This window comes from Fringilla coelebs, assembly GCF_963513975.1.
Source record: "Fringilla coelebs genome assembly, chromosome: 7".
NCBI classification, from domain to species: Eukaryota; Metazoa; Chordata; class Aves; order Passeriformes; family Fringillidae; genus Fringilla; species Fringilla coelebs.
In genome coordinates this window covers 27,274,143-27,292,901 of record NC_140035.1, presented here as the reverse complement: position 1 = coordinate 27,292,901, position 18,759 = coordinate 27,274,143, and the positions used below count along the sequence as shown (strand labels likewise).

Here is an 18,759-nt window from a genome sequence, read left to right as displayed (position 1 = left end):
ATGCCTAGCCCATCCTTTTTGTCAGACCTCCACCTTTATTTCACAGGGCTTTTGTAAGCACTACAATCTGCTGAAAAAGTAACCTTCTACAATGCCTAAACAACAGGCTCCATCCCAAAAGGTGCTATGCAAACCCCCTTTCATATGATAACAAAACAGCCCCGACAGGTTTTGTGTCTACTCCACAACTATGAACTCCACTGCAGATACTAGGACTGTACCTGAATGGATTTGTGGGCACATTAGTGCCAAGTGTTTCACAGCTGCAGGAACAGCAGTGCTGTCTGACTGCACTGAGGCAGTGACAAAGAAGATATTCCCCCCAGTAACACATTACTGAGCTAGGAAAAGGGTAAATCATTTACATTGCACTCAAGCTGCTGCACAATTCTAAGTGTAATCTGGCATGGTTAGTTTTTGCTTTTTTTCTCCATACCCGCTCTGTCTCACTACAAGGGGGAGAAGCAACTCCCTACACTAATTGCCAGGTTATCACTTAAAAAGAAACCATGACCATTGCAGCTACCACCAATGGCTTGCTTGGACCTCCTCAGAAACCACTACGGCTTTGCTAAAATTTATTGAGGCTGCATTCACAAATATGTCCAGTTACTTCTAAGCATACATGCTGTCAGCCCACATACCAAAACTTTTGTTCAGAAAAATTTAAGTAGAACATTCCAAAAAAGTACAGTTATAAGTGGAGGCACTGCAAATGTCTGTCTCACTGTAGAAAAGAGACCATCTCCAGATCAAGCAGACTGTGACCTCACTGCACATGAAAAACTAGGAAGAAAATCTACAAGAGGAATTTTATTAGAGATGAATGTTTATTGACAGTTTTTATTGGTCTCACAGAAAGTGTATGTAAGTACAGATGGACAGTTTCCATACTAACTTACAATTTTCTAGTTGCAAGGGACCTTGCTGTACTGCAGTGTGTTACTTTATCCATAATCATTCCTATAGGCCTTTTCTTGGATACGTAACACCATTCTCCGAGCATAAAAGTCCCTGTATTCCTCAGGTAGTTCTTCAAGTGTTTTCAAGGCTCTGTCCAAGATCTGTATGGCTCTAGAGGCTGCCATGGGATCTTTATTTCCATAAGTGTCAGTCTTATCATAGGACTCAGCAGGAAGGTGCTTCCAAAAGACATTCAGTGCCACTCCAAATTCCTCAGAAATTACATTATGGAACCACAAAGCTGTAGAAAGAACAGTGTCTAAAATAAAAATTACTGTCTAAAATTTCCATGTGACTCCAAGCAGGTGTCAGAATTGCCCAAACCAAATCTAGTTGAGGAACAGCCTCAACTACTGAATTTTTGTTTATTTATAAATATCCATATGAATGTATTGCATTGTACCAAATTTAAGAAGTTTCTCAAGACATTTATGCTGATCCATTACTTCTCATAAAAGTGACAATTGCTGAAGCATAGAGGTACTCAAATGTAAGCAAAGGATAAGCATGTGTAGAGTGAAAGAAAGTCACCTTCCCTTGCTCTCCTCCACTCTAAATGCAGATTCGTATTTTCACTTAGTCCCTAACCTTGCACATACTGTCCAGGCATTAATGTAAACCACCAGCATCAGCCAGGTCACTCAGGCAAAGTTGCTAATCTTCTCATAATGAAGGCATGTTTTTTTCAGCTGAATCATCATGACTGTGGTAAGGAACCCAAGACATCTTTGTTTCATTGAGTACACTTAAAGAATCAGTTTAATACGGTATATTTAGGATATTTGAATTTTAAGCTAAAAGTCTGAATGCTGTGTTTATTGCATCTTATTTGCCTGTATGTGCTGAAGACAGAGAAAAGTTTATTCTGAGAAATCAACATGAAGTTTCTTCCAGAGAAGAGGGGCTGCTTCTACCTTCTTCATAATAACCACACACATTCCTCAGAAAACATCTTTTTTTTTCAGTGATATGCACTGCAGGATGCTGAAAAAGCACCATTCTCTGGACTCAAAAATCCCTATACTCCCCAGTCAGTCTTAAAAGAGCTGAAGTTTAACTCTGCTCACCCACTGGCGAAGACAAACAAGTATCTGGTGTTCATAAACAGAAAACAGGGGTGCTGACATCAGCAGCAGTGTGACATATAACTATTTAACTGTAACCAAAAGTTTATTTAGGAAGAAACATTAAGGCAAGTTCAAAATTAAGTAACAAGTCAAAGGCTAAGAAACTATTATAAAGTAACTTCCTAAAAACCTGTTACCTTCTTGTTTACTGACCTGTTTATATTGCCCAGATAATGTAAAAGTGACAGGATAAATTATATCTGCTGCAAGCTCACAGTGAGTTAAAATAAAATCAGTAACAAGGAGGAGTAGTTCAATAGGAGTAATTCAAATGCCTTTCCCTGGCTACCAGAATATGTCATGTCAACCCAGGAAGCAGCTTTCTGTTTGTGCAGATAAATGATTAGGACTTGTGTTTCCACTCCCCAAAGATGATTAATAATCTTTAGAAGGGCCAATAACTCTACTATCCATAATTCTCATCAGACCATGTGCCTCATAGTGCTAAAGTGCCAGAGCTACAGAAGAACAGAAGTAGTATTTCACTCAAATTCTGTCGCTAAAAAACTCAGGTCATTGAAGTCATTTCAGATTTCAGAAGGTAAGTTTACAGTATTAATCAATTAAGACACAAATTCAGGAGCAGAGAGTGTACACTTGAGGGAAAGCAAGATTTATGAATAGATATAATAATACTTTCTAAGGTTAATTGTACAGTTGGAAGAAGTAAATTAGTTTTGCCAACATTGGCTTTCAGTGCTCCTGCTTATAACAGAGAAATGCTTTAGTAATCTCTTACCATCTTCAGAAAACATAAATTAGAAACAAGACTGTTTAATACCATGCTATGGTCAGGAACTATTTACTACTTACCTGGAATAAATAACACATCTCCTGCTTCCAAAACACATTGATAGCGCTTGGCTTTCACAAAAAGAGGATATTTCTCCATGTCTGGGTTATCCACATCCAGCACCTCTGATTTAGTACCTGGGAAAATTTCACTGAATAAATATTCCCAGTCTTCCAATAGTAACAAAGCATTATCATATTGCTGGAGATGGCAGTTCTTGAATCAAATTTAGTACTGGTTTATTTCTCAAAACCAGGAAAACCTGATGGCACCCCTCATTTACTGAAGAGATGTTCTCCTGTTGTCTGTATTTGTTCTGTAACTGCAACCTTATTAACACTAAAAACCATTTTTCCTGACATCTAAAAAACATTTTGAACCCAGACAGAACATTTCACTCCTTCAGTTAGGTGTTGAAAATAATCAGGCAAAGCTGCTGTTTTCCTTAGCTTTGACTAAAGCACACAGAATCAAAGGAACAAATTACTTCTTTAATAGCAAGTCATCTGTTAGTGATTATTTTCTACACTGCAACACTTGAGAGCTGAAAAGCTAAGATCACCAAACTCCAATCTAGATAGCTGTGACATGCATACCTGATAAATATAAATATGGTGCATCTCGAGGACTGTACAAAACAACTCTTTTTCTCCCTGTGACTTGGATTAAGAAGTTGTCCATTACCTGGGGTGAGCAAAATAATAGAGATGTCAGCCAAAAGTTGATTGAATAAATATATAGACTTCAACTGATCTAATTATTAGCTTAAAGAGTATTAATAAAACCTTCACATGTTAAGAATTATCTTATAAATAAATTTATTCAGAACTCACTGCACAGTGTTAGAAGACAACCTTATTTGGAATCTATTGCATTGCAGCCAGAAACCACTACAATCATTGCACAGTTGGCAGTGTATTGTACAACTAGAATTTATCCTAATCTGGCCATTAGAGTGAAAAAAAAAAGGAAAGCAATGTTGAAGACAAAAATGTGTAAAGTTACTGTGTTTCAGATTTTCAACTGAAACTCAAAACAGTTTAAAAAACAGAAACAAAATAAAACATCCTTTAATCTTACAAATCTGGAATTAGACATAAACCCATTTAAAATATTATGGCTAAACAATGCAACATTTAAAACTCACCGTACCACTAAATGTGGTTCATTTTAATATTTCAAAATATGTGAAGTTTATTATTATTCTCTAATCTTTGTCAGAGACTTGCACCTTATTCTCTCAACTCTGTAATGCCATCTGCAATATTTTATGCTAAAGCCATGTATTACCTACATCATAATGTGTCCATAACTGTAATCCAGCTGAGCTGATGCGGAAGACACTAGAGAAAAACTGTTCCTTTTCAAAATACTCCGGAATACGAACATCATCTGCTAAAATAGGGAACTGCTTCCTGATATCTGCAATATCCTGAAATGGAAAGGGTACAACTCTTAGAGAACATCTATGCACATTTAAGTGGGGGAGCACTTCACAACCATTTCCAATCATATGAAACAGGGTTAGAACTTCAGCACTGGCAACACCTGAAATCAGCAACGCTTTTCGGCACTGACTTGCCAAATGCCATTAATAAGAAGAGCCAGAGAGCTGCTCTTAACCATGGCTGCTCGGAATCACACTGCAGGAGCAAGAGATCAGCATAAATCTTTTTATACCAGTTTACAACAAAAGCTAAAGAAAGGCAGTTTAGCAATGTAGGCTTCAGTGACCAGCTCAGCTCTCATGCAACAGGAACTATTTTAGACACATTGAAGTACTCTGACCTAAATCCAGTCAGATTCACAAACCATGTGACCCTAAGTAAGTTGTATGACAGCAGACTTTAAAAAATATTTCAAAACTGCAACCTTACAATCTCCAGTAACTTACCTTCCTAACATCTTCACCCACTGAACGCAAATAGTACTTTTCATCCTGAAGAGAACATAAAAGAGAATTGTTTGGGTTTTTTTAATAAGAATTACCAAAACACTTAAACACAAAGCTTGTATTTTCTCATTTATCTAATGCAGAATTTCCTTAAAATATGGTACAAATAAAGGGCATCTAAAAATTCAGCTACTTTGTTATACTGCCATTTACTGATCCCTGCAGCTAATCTTGACAAAAGGGAAAAAAAACCTGAAAAATAACTGAATAATTAACTGAAAGGAGAAGAGTAAAGTGTGGGGAGACTGGTCAACTGCTTCAGCATTGCTGTTACTGAACAGACTCAAAGCGAATGCAGATTATAATTTAAGTTCTTCAGTATATTGATGCAGAAAACTATTTTTATTGCCTTCAAAACTTACAGCATTCTGTGCAGCATAAAAGGTAAAAAGCATGTCTACATTCAAAACTATTTGCTTCCTAATTACAGTTATCTGAAAAATCTCTAGCCTGAACACTGATATGTAGAGATAACCACACATTTGCTACTCACAAATTATGTTACAATATATCTGGATTTGTACTTTGACAGTCATCAAATTCTAAAATATCTTCATGACATTTTCTTGCAAACCACAGAAATGATATGGTTGTTATTCTAAAGCATGGTTTGATTTCTAAATTTCATACTGGAATTTGTGCTCATGTAAGCAGTTTTTGTCAAGAAAAACAGGACGACTGAAGTTAACCACACTGTACACATACAAAAAAACAACTGAGAAGAATTACTTCTCACATTTTTTCCTTTGGCATCAACTCACAAGAAAGTTAAATTAAAGATCAAGTTTTTTACTGAAGTAAGACTTTAAATTACAATTCATCACTTTTCTCTCCATACACCACCAAAATATCCAACAGAAGAAACTGTGACACTAAGGAAATTACCTCAGTAAGAAAGTACTCCTTGTGCTTGACTTCAGCTGCTCTTCGTACAAATGCATCAAAAGGCAGAGTTCTGAAATAGAAATATTTGACTTTATACCATGAATCAGCGTAACAACACATGGTCTAAACTCCAGACTTATAATAAGCTCCCTTACCATATCAAGTGCAATGGAAGATGCAATAGGCTGCTCTCTTGTTGTTGTTTTTTTTAATTAACATGATGACTAATGAGTGTTTGCAGCAGATATTTGAAGAGTTCTCCCAAGACAGAAATCCTACACTTAAAAACTTCTCTGTTTTAATGAGTTGTTCCAGTGTATATCCAAATAATCCTGTAGTAGCTGAGGCTGGAAGCACCTCTGGAGCTCCTCCAGTCAAGCCCCTTGCCAAGAGCAGGGTTCACTACAGCAGCTTGCACAGGACAGCATCCAGTTTGGTTTCATGGATCTCCAACGATGGAGACTCCATAATTTCTCTAGGCAACCTGTTGCATTTGTTCTGTTGTTTGCCTAACCTCACTGTAAAACAGTGTGTGTCTGTGTGTGTTAAAGGGGTTAACAGAATTTCCTGTATTTCAGCTTGTGCCCATTGCCTCTTGTCCCATCACCACGGACCACAAAAGAACCCGGCTCCATCAACTGTTCATACACTTTGTTAAGATCCCCTCTTGAGCTTAGGAGTTCTGAATGGTCTGAGTCACAGAACAAAACATTTTTCACAGTCAAATTAAGACTCAAACTGTGGCAATACTTGCTTAACTGTTGAAGTGTGTCATTTTTAGGCTTGTCTACGGTAGCTTTTTATAAATTTGCAGAAAAGCTCAGCATCAAGAAAACTCCAACAGGGAAGATGCACATTTGTATCTATGCATTTTCTGCTATGAATTTGTGCAGGAATACAGGTAATTACCTTCACTTGTACGTCTATAAAATTTATTTCAGTTATATGGGTTTTTAAAAAAAATATATGCTTTCTCAGCTCCTCAAAACACATGCATCTCAATATTTCAAATGTTTCTTTGCAGTTTTTCTTAATTTTACTAAACACAACTTCAGAAGATTCAAGAAGAGTCACTGGGCATTAGAGCTGGTCCCTCTGAAGTCAGTAAGAGTGTTACATATTTATCTACATAATAGGAGCTTTTCATGCAGATTACAGATTTTTGTATCAGTTGATAGCTGAATGGCAAACCAAGCACGATCAGCAACAGGACACATATTCATTATTATGAATTCAATGTTACATTCATGCAGCTCAACATCTCACACTAAGTGTCACTGGATCATGAACTGTTGCATGTAAACATCATGTTTCAGAGCAACCACCAAGTACTCAGGGTTAAGAAGAAACCATTCTCAAGCAAAATTTTTCTTGATCCTGTTATCTTTTTTACTAGAATGTGAACCTGCATCTGACAGTACTTAAACCAATTCTCTAAATATTTTAGGCTTGTTTGGAATAGGCAAATACAAAACCCACTGAAGTCAATGGAAAACCAAACAAAACCCAATGCTCTGACTTCAGCCAAACTGTTCTATCATGTCCACTTATGTTTGCTGCTGAAGAAAGTGAGAGCACAGCTCTACTACAGCTTAAACTGATGCATTCTGGTGCTACCACAGCTCTGCCCTTGCTATCTGCCCTAATCACCCCATCTCCCCCCTTACAGTAGCACTGGCACTCATCTGACCCCCCCGTGAACCTGCTTACAAAGCTAAAACAGCAGAAAACCATTCAGATTTCTGCAGCACGTCACAACCTGGCTGGATGAGTTCCAGAACCAACACAAAAACAGGGGTAGGAGCATGCAACTCATAACAGATCTGCACTACTACTAATGTTCATCAGTTTAAACTAATGGAACTGCATGTTAAGTCCTCATAGTTTCTATTCTTTTGTTTCTACTTATTTTCCCTTCATATTAGAATGAGGGACTTGCTGTAGAAAAGGTCAAAGCTTCCTGAACTTCAAGGGAAGTATGTGAAAGTCCTGACACCTGCTATAATGAAACACCATCAGAGCATCAGAGAGTCCATTTGGCTGTCTACAAACCTGCTAAAACAAAGACTCCAGAACAACTGTATGTGAACCCACAGCACGAGATACTAAAAAAAACCCAAAACAGAGCAGGGAAAATGAAGCATGGAGATAAGGCAAAGTTAGTCAAGTACACCCTCATTTCAGAGATTCAATAGTTCGTTATGCAGTGAGCAGAATGCACTATGACTGTAATTTGTGTTTATCCCCTGAACAACAGGCTCCACTCAGACACTTGTGGCTTGTTTACAGCATATGCTCCCACCTGCTTAGAAGTTTAACAAACTGAGCACATCCTGAGCACATTCCCACCTGGGGAAAACAAAGGACTGCTAAAATAAAGGCATTGACCCTTGAAGGACAACACAATGACCGAAGTTAGATGAACTCTGAAGAAATGTTCTGGCAGTTACATAGGAGAAGCTCCAGAGGAGATCAAGGTTTTTTGTGGCCCACATCAAGATTAAAGAGCTGGTGAAATGTGTGGTATCCAGTGGTTTGAACATCCTGAAAGCTACACATGCTAACTTTGAAAGGAGCATGGATTTAACCAGTTACACCCTTTCTGGAGTGGAATACCATGGCTGGCACACACACACCAGCATTCAAAGGGGATCAGACACACAGTGAGTCAGAAATTGTCACTATTCAGTAACACTGAGAATGCACCACATAACTACAACAAATACCAGGTCAACTGCAGATATCAAGGGTGTTTTGGTTTGCTTTTAATTAACATCTGCAATTGCCAGACTCAAATTTCCTAAAATAGTGCTCTGACAAAATACCTTTACAACACTTCATTACATCATTTTGAAGGTGCTGTTTGGCCCCTCATTTCACTATCATTGTATTTATTCAGGGTGTAGAATTAATAGAAGAGGGAGAAATCCAGGACAACCCTTGAAACACAAGGTAATGTTTTCACAAACTGTCTTCCTATTCCCACCCTCAGCTTCAAACAGATGCACTGTATGTCTGTAAGTTACAAGCACATGCCTTTAAAATGCAAGAGGCTTTGGAGTGAAGTACCTATACACAAAGTTCTTACTGAGGAAATCCATCTGTGGCACTGCAGAAACATGAATCTTTACTTCTTTAGATCCTTCAGCTTGGCTCAAATAATCTACTGTCCATTTGGTGGTACAAGTGCCCAGTTCCAGTCCTGTAAGCACTACTGGCTTTCTCTAAGGAACAACAACAACAACAAAAATCAGTGGTGAATTATCACAGCATCTAACAGAAAAAAAAAAAAAACCAGAATTAATTTTTCAAATTACATCCAAGCAAACAAGTCAGTTGAATGCCTGGACCCACTACACAAGCTCACAAGCTTACAGCTAGTCTGTTCACCAGCAATGTGAATCAAATGCTGAACGTTGAAACAAAACACAGCAAATTGTGGAAGTGTTTCTATATTAACTATATGTTCTTTCCTAGCTGGGTAAGGAAGGATATGGAGAGGCAAAGACATTTATAGTCCACATTTTGTGCTGGGGCCAGTTAGGAATCCATCCAGGTGAAGGAACAGATTTAATCCTTCTAGCCAAGGCTTAGCACAAAACATGTAAAAGCCCACACAGTTAAAGTGCAGACTGTGAGCTGTGGTGATGCTGTTATGTTCTCATGAGAGAAGCTCTTTCCACCGATACCAGGTTCCTTGCTGCTCATAACCACGAATAGGTTTGATCGAGCCTGCACACAAAAAGCAGAAAGACACTTTTGCTTTTAATTGGGACCTCAGAGGGTGGGGGGTATGGGGCAGGAGGGTGGGAATAAAACAAGATATGACTAAGCAACAAAACTAACCACTGCCAAACGAAATGAACTATTACAGAGATCACCTGTCGGAACTTGCCAGCAGCTCAAACAGGACCTGCCTATAGAAGCTCCTTGCTCCTAAACTCCCATTCCCCTCAATAGATCAGGGCGCCTTTCCAGGAACACACAAACCCAAACCCTGGGGTTGGCCTGTCCCAGCTGTGCCCGCTGAGGAGGGGCCCCCGGACACCTCCTGCCGTGCCCTGTGTCGCCGTGGAGCCCCAGCCGCTGCGGCGGGTGCCGCTCGGAGCGCCCCGTACCCGCGGGTAGATGTCCCGCAGGAAGCGCTCCCGCGTCACCCCGTCCAGCCGCTCCAGGGCCACCACCCGCTGCTCCCGCTGCTCCCGTTGCTGCTGCCGCCGCTCCATGGCCGCGGGCACCGCGTCCGCCCCGCCGCTTCCCCCGGAAAGAAGAGCCCGCGCAGAAACGTTCCTGCCTCGCCCCCTGGGCAAGGGCCGGGAGCCCGCGGGTCACAGAACTGTCAGGGTTGGAAGGGATCTCTGGAGAGCGTCGAGTCCAACCCCTGCCACGGCAGGGTCACCTGCAGCAGGTGACACAGGAACATGTGCAGGTGGGGCTTGAATGTCTCCAGAGAGGGAGACTCCATGACTTCTCTAGGCAGCCTGTTCCAGTGCTCTGCCACCCTCAACATAAGCTCTTGCTCAAGCTGAGGTGGAGCTTATTATGTTTTAGTTTATGGCCATTACTCTTCCTCCTGTCACTGAGCACCACTGAGAAGTGTCTGGCACCACCCTCTTGGCACCCGCCTTTGAGGTATTTCTGTGCATTCCTGAGATCCCCTCACAATCTCCTCAGACTGAACAGGCCCAGCTCCCGCAGTCTCTCCTCATGAACAGAGATGCTCCAGGCCCTTCATCATCGTTGGGGCATCCGCTCTACTGTCCCCAGTAGCTCCTTGTCTCTCTGGTACTGCGAAGCCCAGAACTGGACACCTACCCAGACGCGGCCCCACCAGGGCCAGCAGAGGGGACGCCGCACCTCTCCGGCGGTGGCCGGGGCTCGGCTCTCCTGACCCGGCGCGGCCGCAGCCGCCGGCAGCTCGGACCGCTCCGCCTGCGCCGGAACCAGCGGTGGCCGCAGCCGTGTTTCCGGGGAGCGGGAGTTGCGGGCGGACAGGGCGGGGCCGGGCCGGGCCGTCATGGCGCTGCGCTGCGCGGCTCCGGGCCGTGTCCGCTGGCTGGCGCGGGCGCTGGCGGGTTCCGCCCGGCTCCTGCCGCCGGCTGCAGCCCCACCGGGCCCGCCGGGCCCCGCCCGAATCCGTCCGCTCCAGCTCAGTGCTCGGTTCGCCAGCAGCGCCGGATCTGGGACCGACGGCCCTCAGCGGCGTGTTGTGGTAGTGAGGATCACCAGCCCCATCGCCTGGCTCCGCACCCGCTTCTACTACCTGCTCATCCGCCTCTACTTCGACCACGAATTCAGCATCGAGGAGTTCACGCGGGGAGCCAAGCAGGTGAGCGGGCCTGGGGCCTCGGGGCGAGGAGCACGCCGGCCTGAGGGGAAGGGTCCTGCTGACCCTCCACAGGGGCTGCCGCTGCGCCTGGTTATTTTCGTGGAATTATAGAAACAGCTAGAAGAGATTTCGGAGATAACCACAGATTCACAGAACAGGTGAGGTAGGAATGGGCTACAGTGGGTCGTTTGCTCCATCCTCCCCGTTCCAGCAAGGTCGTCCTAGAGTACATGGCGCTGGATTGTGTCCAGACAGGTCTAGAATGCCTGCAGTGAGGAACACTCCACAACCTCTGGGCAATCTGTTCCAGTGCTTGGTGACACTCACAGTGAAGAAGTCCTTCTTTGTGTTCAGGTGGAACTTCCTGTGCATCAGTTTCTGCCCATTGCCTCTTCTCGTGTTGCTTGGCATCACCGAGCAGACCTTGGTCCATACTCATGGCACTCCCCCTCCTTTAAATATTTTTACACATTGATGTTCCTCTCAGCCATCTCTTCTTCAGGCTGAACAAGTCCCATAAGTTTTTCCTGTAGGAGAGATCTCCAGTCCCCAATCCTTGCTGCTGGACCACTCCAGGAGCTCCGTGTCCGTGTTGTACGTTGAGTCCAATGTGTCACCAAACACCACTTCGTCCAGTTTCTGGCATCAATGCCACATCCAGTCTTTCTCTAAAACACTTCCAGGGATGACAACTCCACCACCTCCCTAGGCAGCTCATTTCAATGTTTAACAACTTTTCCTGTTGAAATTCCTCCTGATGTCCAGCCTGATGTTATTATGTATGGACATCATAGCACGAATGTGCTCCTGTGTGTAAAATACATGGAGTTCCTCCCTGCTGGCTCCAAGCACCACACTTCAAGGCAAATGATATAAGCAGAGCTGAACTTTTCTTCAGAAATTTCTTGTTTTCCCAGATTCCACAATTAAAATGGACTGGTTAAGCCATCCCCCAAAGTAGTGTGAAGGAAGGTGCTTTCAAGTGTTGTAAAGACTTTAAGGAGAAGTGTCTCCTCCTAGCAGGTTTTCCTGAAATGATCAAGCTTAGACAGGCATAGAGCTGGTGTATATATATTTATTTCTCCAGATTTATGAGCCCAGTGAGCCTTGTCAACAAAATGTGTCAGAGAGGTTAAGTATCTCAAAGCTAGTCATATGAAAATTACAGAGTTATCTGTTGGGAAACTTTTTATTATTATATTTACTTTTACCACAAAAAACCGGCTCAAAACAGCACATCAGGGGACAGAATGTTAAAATTATTAGGATCAATTAAAGGGAGGGAAAAACCCACAACAAATAATTTGACACATGGGTGGAACCACCTGTTTTGCCTTGGCCTGTTTTTTTGAGGTTTTGTTTTGGTGTTTGTTTTTACTTGGTGTAGAGTTGTAAATACACTGCCCTTCACAAGTACACTACTTGAATATGTAAAGCCATAATTGTATGTAAATATGCCTGCAAAATTGAGGGGAGAAAGGAGAGTTGAGCTTCCTAAAGTCTAGAGACTAAACCAGATTTCTAAAGAAAATTTGTAAATTGCAGCATCATTTTCCACTGAAACGAGAAGATGAGTTGGAAACGAGGGCAGGGGAACAAAATATCTACAGGGAAAGACATAGACTTTGAATTATCAAAATGAGTAAAAGCAACATGCAAAATACTGCAAAGCTTTTTTTTTTCCTTTTGTAAACGATGAATTCACCTGTTGGAAGCTTTGATGTTTTAAATAAGAAATTGAAAAGAACTCATATGTTTTTGTCAATTCATGAAATCACTCTTTTAATGCTGGAGGGATTGCATTTCAATGGTGATACCCTCTGCAAATATTGAAATCTTAAATCATGGAATATTTGGATTGCTTGTCATATACTTATGGATTTGTCTGGAAAATAAGCCAACCTAGAGTTACTTGTTCATGTTTGGTTTTTGTTTCTGTTTTGTTTTGGTAGGCCTTTTCTGTTGTTTCAAAGCTGCTGTCTCAGCGTAAACTTGACCTGCTGGAAGAACTTGTATCAGCAGAGGTAAATGCTTTCCATCTCCTATTCTAGCAGTTGATTGTCTGTTACAAAGTAACATGGATGCATTCAGCCTGTCATTACCTACAAGTTGCCAGCTCGGTTTAATTTGGGAAAAACAGCATTATGTGACATAGGGTGGGCAATTTTTTGTCCTACAGCTTTTTTTTGTTTAATTTCAAGGCATGAAACTTAATTTGAAGTTATTGTACTTAAAACAGAATAAAAGATATTTTAGCTGTTGAGCATAAGGACCTAATGCCAGAAGGATTGCTGTACCAGGAAGGGTGGAAAGGCAGTGGGTTCTGGATGGCAGGAGGAATTGTGTGTCTCTAGGTGTAGGCAGGTGGCTGAAGCTGACTCAGTCTGTGCACCAGAATTCATGTGAAGAAGGAAACTGGTTTGTGCTCATCCCTGCTGCACTGATACATTTCCATCCCCATCAGATCAGAGAGCTGATTACTGGTTTTGGCTGGAAGGCCTCAGTCTTGTGTCATGGTCTCAGGGATGTGACTGACCTAGTTGAACATCAGTGCTGTGTTTTCTGTGTTTTTATGGATTTTTAATTGCTGAAGTTGTCTTGGCCTTCCCAGGGCATGGAGGTAACAGATGGATCAGAGTCAAGTGGAGGAGACACTCCAGGTCTCTGTCTGCCTTGTTACAGGATGTCAGCATGGCCTGTCCTATTGCCACCCATGCCTTTGCAGCAAAAACTCTGGTGCTGTTCTAGTGCATCCCCTCTGAACAGTCTTGCCTTCTCTCTCTGAACAGAGATAGCAATAACACGTGAGTTTGTTTCTTGCAGTTGTTCTGAAAGGGCATCTCCTCTGCTTCCTCTTGAAAGAACTTGCTCTGGTTGCTGCAAATTTTTCAGGTTTACATTGATGCAGAGATTTCACGTGAGCCAAGGATGTAGTAGATGAGGCTGTGATCCCAGGCTACTTTGTCACTTCTTTGGCCAGTGAATTTTGTACCTGCAAAATGTACTAGAAACCAATGTCTCCTTGAGAAGACTGCCTCTTGCTTCCATGTAACCTCTGCATTTGTTTGTTATTAAAAAATGGTAGATCAAGTTAGGGTAAAAAATGAGTATTAGTTGAAAATAAGTTCTGCAGTTTCATCCTTTCTTGTGACTTGACTTTCTCATGTCGTGTTTGGGGTGCTACTTCTGTGGAGTTTTTGCACCCCACCATTTTCTACTTACACAGCTGTGTGGATCATAGGACACAGATAATATGGATGTGAGTATCATAAGGACATGAATTACCAGGGGAACTATTTTCAGTCAGCTCTGATTTGCAAGTGTTTAATCTTTTTCTAAATGGAGTGTGGTTCACAAAATGGCAAAGATAAACTCATTGGTAATGAAACTGATTTTCAAAGAAATTTGTGAGAGATAGCTGAAAGATACTGAATCAAAAGCTTAGGAACCTGCACACGGTGAGAAGGCAGAGTGGGACTGTGGAGCAAGCTTCACTGGGCTGTTCTGGGCTCACATGGCTTGTGTTGCTGCTGCTGTTTCGACAGTACCTTTTCTAAGCATTTTTTAAGATGCTTGCTTTTCATTTTTGAGCAGTAAATGGAGCTTTTTCAATGCTGCTGAATTAGGGTTTAGGAATGCCCAAACTTCCCAGTGCTTTTTCAGTTTAGCTGTTACATGTGTTAGACCAATGTTTTAGCAATACAGCTCATTTTATTAACTGCAGTAGAAATAGATTGTTACTTAAATTTCCTAATGAAAAACTAAGTGACAGTTTTTCTGAATTTAGGTACTTCAGGTGCTGAAGGAAAAGATTTCTTTGCTCCCTGACAGCCACAGGGATGCTTTAGCAGCTGACATTGATGCAATCATGTACACAACAGAAGGAGATGTTCGCATTTACTATGATGATGATGGTATGTTTAGAATCCTAAAACATTTCAGCAGTGAGCAGTCTTATTTCCTGGTTTTGCTACTAAACAGACATTTTCCATGCAGATGTGTTTTTGAGAACTGTTTCTCATCCCTTGTTTCTCAGTTTGTAATTCATCCATATAAAATTTCTTGATTTCCTTTTTAATCAGAGAGATTATTGTTAATACATCATGGTAATGTTTTGACTTCTGTTTGGGTTTTGCTTATTCCCCTTCTTTTGAACAGAATTTTATATTATTAGTCCTCAGTAATGTGAGACAATTATTCAAAACAATTATTCTAATTGTTATATATATATGCTGAAAGCTGTTTGCTTCAGCAATGAAAATGAATCCTGCATTGCATCCTGCAAAAAGAATAATGAAGGCTGCATAATGAAGTAAATTTTGCTGGTTTAGTCCTTCTGTCATGACATACACTTTGTTCTAGGGCTCCTTGATTGGTTTGGGTTTTGTTAAGCTAGTGCTGAGCTCAGACAAGTTTTTCTTTTGGTTGGATACCAGCATTGTGTGCTCTGTTCACTATCAGACACAGTGGATATGTCGATCTAACCCTGGGTCTTCAGTTGGGCACTTCAAGTTGTCAGACCCAGTAAGCATTTTTCCTGGTTTGGGAAATAGGAATTTCTTTTTCCCCTCTTAGATTGCTCCCATGTTTGAACTACTCTGCATACATTTGTTGTATCGGTAGTTAGCTTTGGGATTTATGGGAACCAACTTTTTTAATACAATCACACCAAGCTCATGATAAAATACGTATTTTTTTACAGAGTGTATTTTTATTATTGCTAAACAGCATGAGTATGGCATAAAATAGCTTTATCTCTTATTATTCTGTCCTGTGTTCTTTATGGCTGAAGTCAGCTGTCCTTCCAGGGTCTCACTAGAATATATGCTAAGTAGCAAATAGAAGCATTTGACTGGTGAGAAACGTGAGATCTAACTTAAGTTTTGATTTATTTCCAACAGGAAGAAAGTTTGTTAGCATCCTGATGTGCTTCTGGTATCTGAATGGTGCTAATCTACCTGATGAAGTGCCAGGTGAAGCCAAAGTCTTCCAGATTGTGTTTGGAGATGAAAACACAAAAGAAAAGAAACATCTTTTAACAGCTAACTATGAGTAAGCTTGCTTGTCTCTTTCCTTTCTCATGTCCATGAGGTACCTGTGGGGTAGGCAGTTCTGCAGGCACTCCCACTGTGCCACTGCAGAACCCAGTGGTTTTAATTTACTTTGATTCTAATCTAAGTTAATTCTCATCTGGTTTTTCTGTTTTGGTTTTAGGGCCAAATTTTTTTAATACCCCTAACATCATTATGTTTTTTTCATTGCTTCTGAGTTGGTATTAATGAGAACTCTTCCTCTGTAAGGAAGAGCGGTATTTGGAGCACTGAATGAGGTTTCTGATCCTCAAAGCACACCTTAGGAAGATGGATTTTCACAGGAATGCTTATAAATAATGTCTGTGTTGGTGTACTGATATCAGAGCAGTGCAGAAAATATCTACACAGTTGGCAAAATGTATTGAAAATAAGATTCTCAGAAGCTGGGATGAGTGAGGATTTTTGTGTGACAAATGCGGTATGATCAAGGATTTCTACACCCACATTTGAAATTGAAAATATGGAGTCTAGGTGATGAGGAACTCTGAAGCAAAGGTAACACTCATGAGGAGACCAGTGCTTTTTGCCTGGATACATTGTTGTGGATCCATCCCTTTGCTTAATTCAGTATCTTCCTTAGAGCTGGAGATTTCTGAGATTCCATTAACCTTGAGAGCCTTTCCTTTAAGCCTAAATATCTTCCCAGTCCCACTTTGCAGGAGTGGATTTGCACAGGATTGCAAAGCAGTGATACTATACTGCTCTTGTCCATGACATGCAGATCATTTGAGAACATGAGAATTCAGCTTGAAGCTCAGACTTGTCCTTAGATAGGGGAGACTCAGTGCTGCTGTTAACTCAATCTCTGATGTAGTTCTGAAAATATATTACCTTTTAAACAACACTTCAGGAAAGAGGAAAATTTTTCAAGTTAAATAAGGAGCACATGATATCCCTTCACTTACCATGTCATTAAATGAGACCCTTTATTTATGAATCAGGATCTTCTATAAAGATTTATTCATATTGCTGCTGTGAAAGCTGCGTGTTTTCTGGGTGTCAGGGTCTTTACAGTTACTGCTTGATCCTGTCTGTGGGATCTGAACCAAAATGCTCTGAAGTCGGTGAATTCTGTTTCTTGCTATGGAAATAATTTTTATCTTTCTTTTTGGGGCATAAGCATTGAAGTTTCGGTAGCTTTTACAGCAGTAAGTTTGAAGTAAAATATTTCTTTTTGATTCCTTGTCATACTAGTGGCTCCTTAAGGTCAAGTAAATCTTAACAACTCTTCCCTTATTATCTTCCCTTTTCAGGTTCCAAAGGGAGTTTACAGAAGGAGCAAAACCGGACTGGACTATTACACGGATTGAACATCCAAGGCTATTAGAATAAATGCCTTCTTACAGCCTTTTTATGTACCACTGTAATTGTTTTGATGTAACAAATACCAGGCTTTTTTGGGTCTTTTTTTCCCTTCCTGCCCTTTCCTCCAAAAGAGGGATGAATTTTCTATATCTGATCTCCAGAAATTCCTTCTGAAACTTGCACTGTGCTGCAGTGTTACAGCAAAGCCTTTTCCCTGGAACAGGCTGGTAGAAATTTAATTGGTTCCAGTGCTCATCCAAGGCATTTAGACACACAGTTTCATTCAGGCAGGTGTAATGGATATGTCAGTTTCTTACATTCTGACTAGAAATGGTACTATTTGAAAATAAACACTTAAATGACTGATGGCCTTTCTGAGTTACTTTCCTATGTTTCTTTTTCTTTCCCTAGGGACTGTACAATATATAACTGAATAATATGCAAGATGAAATAGAGGTAGATGGACTTCTTAGCTTGTCTAGCCTCAGCAGTTCATTTTGAGGTAATCTTGCTTTTGAATATATTTGAAGTTAAGAAATTTAGAGCTGCTATTAGTATTTGCTACAGGATTGGAGAAAGAAAAAGCTTTTAGCATTGCACTGGGAAAATGGATGAAACAGATATGTATGTTTTGGAAAATTAAAAAAAAACCCATTCCTTTTGATTCAGTAATATATAGGCAATTCCAAGTTTAGAGACTTACTGAAGAAAAATCAGTTAAAAACATTAATTTAAAGGGGACCTGACAGCGAAGTTAAATTAAGAATTCTGTTTGAAATGTGTGTTAAAGAAGTGACCACATGCTTACAATTAGATATTGCAACTGAACAATTTCCTAGTTGTCACTTTATCTCTGGTTTCTGGAACGTAAGAATCCTGGTGTAAGTAGCTGGAGGCTTTTCTATGCAGATCAACAGGCGATCATAACAGGTTTCTTCATCCCCTATATCATCTTCACATATAAAGCTAACTTTCTACCAAGGCATGTTGTAGACATTAGTGCAGTGTTATGAAAGTGTTAAATGTAATTACTGAGATTCATAGTAATTGTAATTGAAGGTATAAATTAAATTTTCCATAGTTCTGCTCTTTTGATCCAATGACTTAATGAGAGGAACATCTAAAGCTTATCAACTAGTTGATAACACACTTTTGCTGCAAAAGATGTGATTGGAAATTTACATGCACCGTTTTATTCTTTTGAAGTTGTTTATGTCTTGTGGGTTGGAGCCAAAGGGGGCAGCAGTTTGAGGTTTGGGGTTTTTTCCCTGCTTCTGATCTTCAGTTAAAAACTTATCCTGGAGACTGCA

At 40.8% G+C, this 18,759-nt stretch overlaps 2 protein-coding genes across 2 annotated transcripts; one reads left to right on the top strand and one right to left on the bottom strand.

Annotated features, from left to right (window-relative positions):
- Window positions 1-845: 845 nt before the first annotated feature.
- Window positions 846-9,969, bottom strand: TYW5 (tRNA-yW synthesizing protein 5). Its single transcript, XM_084209302.1, has 8 exons — window positions 9,841-9,969; window positions 8,792-8,946; window positions 5,723-5,792; window positions 4,778-4,822; window positions 4,178-4,315; window positions 3,480-3,567; window positions 2,904-3,020; window positions 846-1,204 (listed from the first exon to the last, which is right to left on the bottom strand). The coding sequence occupies exons 1-8, from the start codon at window positions 9,946-9,948 to the stop codon at window positions 948-950; spliced, it is 978 nt and encodes a 325-aa protein (XP_084065428.1). The 5' UTR covers window positions 9,949-9,969; the 3' UTR covers window positions 846-947.
- A 751-nt stretch (window positions 9,970-10,720) lies between these two features.
- Window positions 10,721-17,812, top strand: MAIP1 (matrix AAA peptidase interacting protein 1). The gene is made up of 5 exons (XM_084209389.1): window positions 10,721-11,051; window positions 13,004-13,075; window positions 14,839-14,965; window positions 15,953-16,103; window positions 17,398-17,812. The coding sequence occupies exons 1-5, from the start codon at window positions 10,740-10,742 to the stop codon at window positions 17,474-17,476; spliced, it is 741 nt and encodes a 246-aa protein (XP_084065515.1). The 5' UTR covers window positions 10,721-10,739; the 3' UTR covers window positions 17,477-17,812.
- Window positions 17,813-18,759: the final 947 nt, after the last annotated feature.